The sequence below is a fragment of the Chaetura pelagica genome, unplaced genomic scaffold, assembly GCF_000747805.2.
Source record: "Chaetura pelagica isolate M959 unplaced genomic scaffold, ChaPel_1.0 scaffold591, whole genome shotgun sequence".
NCBI classification, from domain to species: Eukaryota; Metazoa; Chordata; class Aves; order Apodiformes; family Apodidae; genus Chaetura; species Chaetura pelagica.
Window position 1 is genome coordinate 137,300 of NW_009951959.1, and position 8,232 is coordinate 145,531.

An 8,232-nucleotide genomic window follows, 5' to 3' on the forward strand; every position below is an offset into this window, starting at 1 on the left:
CTCTGCGGGGGTTATAAATACTCCTCCAGCAAAGGTTTTGCGGCCAGTGCTTGCAGGTGGCAGCTGGGAGCCGCGGGGAGGCTGAGCTGAGCGCTCGGCCGAGGAAGTGGGGAGTTGATCTGCTCGCAGCCCGGGCTGCCGGGCTCCCCACGCCCACGGGTCCTGCTCCACCAGCGGGGGCACGGCAGAGGTGGCCGGGACCCCCCATCCCCTGGGGAGATGTGGCACGTCCCCCGGTCATATCCTGGAGAAGGCTGCCCCGAGGCTGCGGGGATGGGCACAGCCACCAGCCCTGCCCGGGGAACCAGGGAGGCAGAGGGTGGGAGGAAGAGATTTGAAATCGTTTCTCATTGCCAGCTCATCGAGGCGGGTGTTTCTCCACCCCTACAACAGCAGTGGGGAAATGCAGTCACTAGCTTTGCCAGGGCACCAGGGGATGTTTCCTTCCCTGAGGGAGCAGGACAGACCTCCCAGGATCCCAAAAGAGATTACCTGAGCAGCATCATGTACACCCCAGGCCACAGGGTTGTCATGCAGTGCTGGGACCAGAAATGCAGGGTGTAATGGTGCTGGCACCAGGCTGCACCACAGCTCAGTGCCCCGTGCCCATCCTAGCCCTGGCCCAGCAGCCCCAGGACTCCCCCCTCCCACACCATGGTGGCAGTAACCCCACACCCATCTCTGCTCTCTCCTTGCCAGAGTTTTTCAAGTTCAAAGGCTTTGGGAGCCTGAGCAGCATCCCCCGTGCCTTCACCCTCCGGCGTGTGTCTGTGGCCCCCAGCTCCCCTGAGACCCTGGGGCCAGGCCTCCCCCCTCCCCATGGCTTCCTGGAAGAGCCCTTTGACAGCACCCAGGATGATCTCCACACCATGCCCAAGGGCCCCGGCCCCTACGCCCGCTCCTCGGACATGTACAGCCACATGGGCACCATGCCCAGGCTGAACCTGGGCAAGGCAGGAAAGAACCTGAACAAAGCCAAGAGCAGCCAGAACTGCCAGGAGAAAGGGACACCCAGCAATGAAACCCCCGGGACAGACACACTCCTCAGCCCTGAGATGTCCAGTACCCCTGACCCAGGCACGGACTTACCCTCAGCCACTGGACAAGCAGAGCAGGAGGAGGAAAAGGCTCAGTCCCTGGACACCCCAGGGGCAGGGATGGCCAGGATGGACCAGGATCCTGCAGGGAATGGCTCCTGCCCCAGGATGGAGGCACTGAGCTCCAGCCTGAACCCAAACCCCAGCCAAAGCTCAAGCCCCAACACAGCAGAGGGGGCAGAGACCACCAACCGGGATCTGCCGGAAAAGAGGCACGAGCATCCCAGCGAGAGCTCCTCGGACAGGTATGGCTCCATTGGCTCTGCTCTGCCTCCTCCTGGGACCCACTTTCCATCCCCCTCGGGCAAGGGCAGAGGGCTGGGACCCAGCAGGGTCCCTCTGGTGCCTCCCCCGTGCCTGCAGTGCCAGCGGGATGCACCTGGCCGGCGGGGCGGCACAGCCGGAGCGCTCTGTGCCGTGGCCAGGTCAGCAGCTACATGGGAGCGAGGTTTCCTGTGGGATTTCTGCTCCCTCCCGTTTCCGGACAGGGTGGAAACATCTCGCAGCCCCGCTCAGTGTCCCTTTGTGCTGCCGGCCGTTCCCTTCCCGCCCCGGGACACTCAGACCTGCACTGTCCCGGCCCCTTCCACCTCTCACTCTCTGCTTTTACACCCTCTGCATCTTCCCCCCATCCCCGAGGGGCGCTGCCACTCTCAAGGCACAGGGGAAATCCCCAAAACCGGTCACCCCGTCCCCATTTCCATCGCTGGGCAGTAAACCCCACCCTCCAGGCACAACCCCCCCCCTCCTTCCATGCACAAACCCCACCCTCTGGACAATCTGTGGGCTCAGCCCTCTCAGACGAGGGTTGGATTTTTGGGAGGGTTTTGACCTCAGAATCAACAAAGAAGGATTTTTTCCCCCCTGCCCATCACCTGGGCATCTGGGCACGAGGGGCTAAATGAGTCCCCAGCCCAGCAAGCGTGCATGGGGCTGGGGCAAGGGCGGAGGTGCTGACTCCAAATTTCTCCCCAAAAAAAAGTCTCCAAAGTACCACCCCTTCCCTTGCCAGACCTTCCTCTCCCCCTACTCGGGTGGCCCGTTGTCCCGGGGCTGCCAGTTCCTCGCCCTGACGCCGGGCGTTCGGGAAAGGTCCCGGTGGCCCCAGGAGCGAGGCGAGAAGGAGGAATTCGTGCCGGTGGTGAGAGCCGGGCTGTGCCGGCCACACATTCCTGCCGGCCGCGAAGGGAGGGCCGGAGGAGGGCTGGGACGGGAAGGAGGAGGTTCTGCCACCGCCCTGCGCTCCCCCAAGTTCCAACGCTCAGTGCAAGGCGGGAGAGCGTCTGGGAAAGCTTCTCCCCATCCCGGAGCAGAAGCACTCGCCGAGTAATCGCTCAGGGCAGATGACAGCGGTGGGCAGGAGGTTTCCCACCCTGGGACAGGGCAGGTAAGGGGTCCTGCCCCCACGGCACAGCAGAGGGGATGGGGAGGGAGAGGTTGGGAAGAGGCTTTGCTTGGGGAGGGCACAAAGCCTCGAAGCAGATGCTGCCAGAGACCACCCGGCCGCCGAGTCCTCAGCCCGTGGCCGGGTTTGTTCATGGGAAGAGGGAGCTGATCGGCTGCTGGAACCGCGGGCAGAGCCGGCGCCAGGCAGAGCAGCTCGGGGGCTGCAGCCAGCTCGGGGGGCTGGGGGCTCTGCCACGTCCCCCGGGGAGCACAGAGCCCCAGCAGCGGCAGAGGGTCCCCGCAAAGGTGCGTTGGGCTCACCCGGACCCGCTGTCCCCCAGAAATGACTTAGGTCCCCGGGCAGCGCGGCTGGGAGCCGAGCAGCAGGGCAACGTGTCTGGGTCTTGGCTCTGGAGAGTGAGGACCTGAGTCGCTAAAAATCGAGGGTCAAATGCTCTTTTGGCATTATCCGGGGCTGCCCTCATGATGGGCTGCTTGCCAGGGAAACTGAGGCACGAGAATGTCCAGGGCAGGACTTGGCACTAGAGGCATTTCTGCCCTTCCGCGCTCAACTTGGAGCCCCCACCGCAGCCCCCGGCTCCGTCCCCATGGCCCGGCCCGGCTGTGGGGCGGGTGGGCGGAAGCAGGACCGGGATAGTGCCCCGCCCCAGCCCTTCCTCCTGCGCAGCACATCCCTGGGGATGGGGACAGCCTGTCCCCGCCAGCCCGTGGCAGGGGCTGGCTGCCCAGAGCCGGCCATGCCTGTGCAGAGGTGACCAGGCATGGCCATGGGGCACATTTTCACTTGTTCCCCCTGGAGCATCCCTGGTGAGGACAGACAGGGCTGAGGATGCCCACAGAAGGGAGGAATCCCCAGGGATGCTCCCTGCAGGATTAGGCCTGCAATGGGGGGGGATTGCACTGCCGTGGGACAAGGGGGAGCACTCAGCCCAGGGAGCTGCTCGGGGCGAGGCAGTGGCTGTGACTCCATCAAGGACAGGGTGACTAACGGGAGCCGACGGAGCGGACGTGACTCGGCTTCCTCCCTGCACAGCCGTGTGCAAGGCATGGGAAGTGCTGCTTCCCGCGGGCACAGCCAGGGCCAGACCCCTCCGGCTGCACTGCCAGCCAAAACCTTAAAGGTGGCAGCTCTGCAGGTGGGGAAACTGAGGCAGAAAGCGCTCAGACTTGTTCCCCTGAGGCACAGCCTGTGCCGACGTCTGAAGACAAGCAGACCCTGAGCTCCAAACCAGAGCAGGACTCACAGGATCACCCTGGACCTTTCTCAACAGACACCTTGGAGCGGGGCACGTCCACAAATCCCCGCAACACCTTCCCGAGCCCAAAAAGGAGCAACCACCCCACCAAAACCCCAGTCCCTGCTACCACCACCAGCAGGGTCCCAGCAGCTCAGCCACAGCCGCGCTCCAAAGGCAGCCCTGGAATTTCTCCCAGGCACTCGGCTGCCCCCAAAAATGCCGTTTCCTCCAGGAATGCACAAAACCAGGGGGGCTGCTGCCCCAGCTGCTGCCCTTCCCCAGCATGAAGGCCTCCCCTGCCCGGGCCCTCTCAGTCTCCCAGCTGCTCCCATGCTCCCGATTTCCTGCCCGGAGGCCCCCTGTCCTCCTGCCGGGTTTTCTCACGGCTCTCACGGCACCAGGCAGCTCCCTGGCCGTGTGAAAGGCAAGCAGGCTGGAGAGCCAGTCCCAGGATGGGCAGGCAGCCCACAGCTGCCCAGGGGAGTCTGTGTTCATCCTCCTTCCCAAATGTTCCTGGATTTTTTTTCGCCCCAAATAGGTGTGGGCTTGATTTCCAGCCTCTTTTCCCCTTCTGAGCTGGACAGCAAGGGATGTGGTTTCAGCAGCGTGGGCCTGGAGAAGAGAAGAGTGGGTTTCCCACTGCAGGGACTCATGCTGACCCTGGCAGGACCTGCTGTAATGCCACTGGGGGTGCCCAGTGGGGCAGCATCAGGCAGTGGTTTGCCTCTGCCATCCCTACTTCCTTTTGGGTGACTGATTTCTGAGTCACTGGCTACCTTCCTGTAGGAAGCCCACAGAGGAGGAATTTGGCTCCCCAGGGATCCACCAGTACCACCCCCCAGGAGGGGCATTTGTGCAAGACCCCAAGTTAGGGTGCAAGGCAGTGGCTGTAGGCATTAGGTGGAGTGAGGTGGCTCCTGGTAGGGAAGAGACATCCGGGGTCTGTGACACCCTCAGATTTCATTATTTCTTAATTGCAGTTGCCTGCGCTTGTGCTGGCAGCCTCCCAGCCCAGGGCCCTTCCTGCCACCCCATGCTCAGGCAGGTGACCTTTTGAAGCAGTGGGATGTCCACACTGAAGCCTGGCTCAGGGCAGGGAACAGGTACTGGGTTCTGATTAACAAAGACTGATTTTTTGTATTTTAATTCTGAAAACTGAGACCTCAGGGTGGCACATCCCAGCTCAGACTGCTAGAGCCCCTCTTCCTTTGAACTCTCTGTTATTTCCCTTGGACTCATCCACATAGACATATACCTTGACCTACAAAAGCACACAAAGCAGTATCAGCATTGCTAAATGTTCAGAGAAGAGCAGGGACCATCTGTGTTCCCCGTGAAATGATGGCAAAGAAGCTGCTGGGTCAGTAACATCTCGGGGTTGTTGGGTTGGTTGTCAGTAGGGCTAAGAGTGAACGTGTCACCAAAGAGAATAGGAGTTTCTATTGCCTGTATGCTGGGGGGAAAAAACTTGCTCCTCTCAGCCAGGATGTTGCAGTTCACCCCTGGCTTCAGTGGGAGCTGGGTTGCTGCAGGGTTGCACGAGGCCATGGAGGAACAGTCAGAAGTGCTTGTCCAGGCAGCGTGTCCCGACAGCTGCCTATTGGGAACACAGCTTTGCCAGGGCACAGAGCCCTCCACCTCAGCATGCACCCCCAAGCACTGTGACCTGTGGGGACCCCAGCCTGACTGCTGAGTCTGCTCAGCTCAGCTCACAAGTTCTCAAGCCGATTTGGGGAAAGATCCTCTAAAAAGGCCTCATTCTTCCCTGATCGCATTAGGGCTGCTAAGCCCTGCCCCAAGAGCAGGCACGGAACAAGCAGGAACACTGGGAACCTCTCCCAAAACCGTGGCCATGCTCTTAGCCCCATGGCAATCCAAGGGGCACAGACCCCTGCTCCCCCTGGCTGTGCCACCACCACCTTTGACCTGACTGGCAGGACTTACTGTCCTTTATTTACCTATTTTTCTTTTTGCCCTTCCCTCTAGCCCCCACGATGGCCTGGAGTCTGGCAGCGAGTACGTGAAGGTAAGAGGTGGGACATGGTGGCAGGGATGTGGTGGCAGGGACATGGTGGCAAGGACGTGGTGGCAGGGACGTGGTGGCAGGGACGTGGTGGCAGCCTGTCCCAGCTGGGTGCCAGCGGTGGAGGAGGGATGGTGGCCCTGGGGCTGGCCAGCAGGGTGCTCAGCTCTGCACTCCCCATCCCACCACCTCCTCTGGGTTCTCTCTTTGGCTCTGGAAGAAATTCCCTGCCAGAAACAGTGAGGCCGGGGGGGGGACACAGAGGAAACACAAACCCACCGTGTTCCCCCCAGTGCTGCTCCCACAGAAGCTCCCTGTGTTTTCATGCTCCTCGTCACTTGCAAACGCCACAGACTCGCCCACAGAGGAGGAATTTGGCTCCCCAGGGATCCACCAGTACCACCCCCCAGGAGGGGCATTTGTGCAAGACCCCAAGTTAGGGTGCAAGGCAGTGGCTGTAGGCATTAGGTGGAGTGAGGTGGCTCCTGGTAGGGAAGAGACATCCGGGGTCTGTGACACCCTCAGATTTCATTATTTCTTAGTTGCAGTTGCCTGCGCTTGTGCTGGCAGCCTCCCAGCCCAGGACCCTTCCTGCCACCCCATGCTCAGGCAGGTGACCTTTTGAAGCAGTGGGATGTCCACACTGAAGCTTGGCTCAGGGCAGGGAACAGGTACTGGGTTCTGATTAACAAAGACTGATTTTTTGTATTTTAATTCTGAAAACTGAGACCTCAGGGTGGCACATCCCAGCTCAGACTGCTAGAGCCCCTCTTCCTTTGAACTCTCTGTTATTTCCCTTGGACTCATCCACATAGACATATACCTTGACCTACAAAAGCACACAAAGCAGTATCAGCATTGCTAAATGTTCAGAGAAGAGCAGGGACCATCTGTGTTCCCCGTGAAATGATGGCAAAGAAGCTGCTGGGTCAGTAACATCTCGGGGTTGTTGGGTTGGTTGTCAGTAGGGCTAAGAGTGAACGTGTCACCAAAGAGAATAGGAGTTTCTATTGCCTGTATGCTGGGGGGAAAAAACTTGCTCCTCTCAGCCAGGATGTTGCAGTTCACCCCTGGCTTCAGTGGGAGCTGGGTTGCTGCAGGGTTGCACGAGGCCATGGAGGAACAGTCAGAAGTGCTTGTCCAGGCAGCGTGTCCCGACAGCTGCCTATTGGGAACACAGCTTTGCCAGGGCACAGAGCCCTCCACCTCAGCATGCACCCCCAAGCACTGTGACCTGTGGGGACCCCAGCCTGACTGCTGAGTCTGCTCAGCTCAGCTCACAAGTTCTCAAGCCGATTTGGGGAAAGATCCTCTAAAAAGGCCTCATTCTTCCCTGATCGCATTAGGGCTGCTAAGCCCTGCCCCAAGAGCAGGCACGGAACAAGCAGGAACACTGGGAACCTCTCCCAAAACCGTGGCCATGCTCTTAGCCCCATGGCAATCCAAGGGGCACAGACCCCTGCTCCCCCTGGCTGTGCCACCACCACCTTTGACCTGACTGGCAGGACTTACTGTCCTTTATTTACCTATTTTTCTTTTTGCCCTTCCCTCTAGGCCCCACGATGGCCTGGAGTCTGGCAGCGAGTACGTGAAGGTAAGAGGTGGGACATGGTGGCAGGGATGTGGTGGCAGGGACATGGTGGCAAGGACGTGGTGGCAGGGACGTGGTGGCAGGGACGTGGTGGCAGCCTGTCCCAGCTGGGTGCCAGCGGTGGAGGAGGGATGGTGGCCCTGGGGCTGGCCAGCAGGGTGCTCAGCTCTGCACTCCCCATCCCACCACCTCCTCTGGGTTCTCTCTTTGGCTCTGGAAGAAATTCCCTGCCAGAAACAGTGAGGCCGGGGGGGGGACACAGAGGAAACACAAACCCACCGTGTTCCCCCCAGTGCTGCTCCCACAGAAGCTCCCTGTGTTTTCATGCTCCTCGTCACTTGCAAACGCCACAGACGCAGGGGCAGCCTCCTCCCTCCACCCCCACGTAAAGGAAAAGAAGGGTTTGAGCCACTTTCGTGGCTGTCACATGAAAGTCGGTGTAAATCTCTCCAAATCTCTTGCTTATCCTCCAGCAAACTATTAACATTCCTGAGGACTCTTCATGTCTGGCCAGAAATTCATTAGCGAGGCGCCTGGCTCCGGAGGAGAGCGGGCCCTTCTGCAGGAAGCTGCTGGCACAATGGGAGCAGGGGAACGGTGGCAGGGATGGCGTGTGGGCTGGGAATGGAGCACTGAAAACCTGCCTGGGTGGTCGCTGCCGTGCCATGGCCTCTGGGGGGGTTGTTGGAGAAGGGCTGGAGCCTCCCAGGTCCTGTTGCCCGATGAGGATGTAGCACCTCTGGGCAGACCTGGTTGTTGAGATGTGAGCTGAGGTGCCCAGCTTGGGTGTTGTAACTAGGGCAGACTCCTAAACCTGCATCTTTTGGACCTGGGCCTCTCCATGGGGGCTGTAGCCAGACATGGAAATGTGGGACA

The 8,232-nt window shown here is 60.4% G+C and overlaps 1 protein-coding gene across 1 annotated transcript in view; it reads left to right on the forward strand.

Annotated features, from left to right (window-relative positions):
* Positions 1-8,232, forward strand: part of SH2D3C (SH2 domain containing 3C) — a 24,105-nt gene that overhangs the window by 1,248 nt on the left and 14,625 nt on the right. Inside the window, 2 exon segments of the mRNA XM_010000566.1 lie at positions 700-1,342; positions 5,729-5,768. Coding sequence (XP_009998868.1) covers positions 700-1,342; positions 5,729-5,768 — 683 coding nt within the window.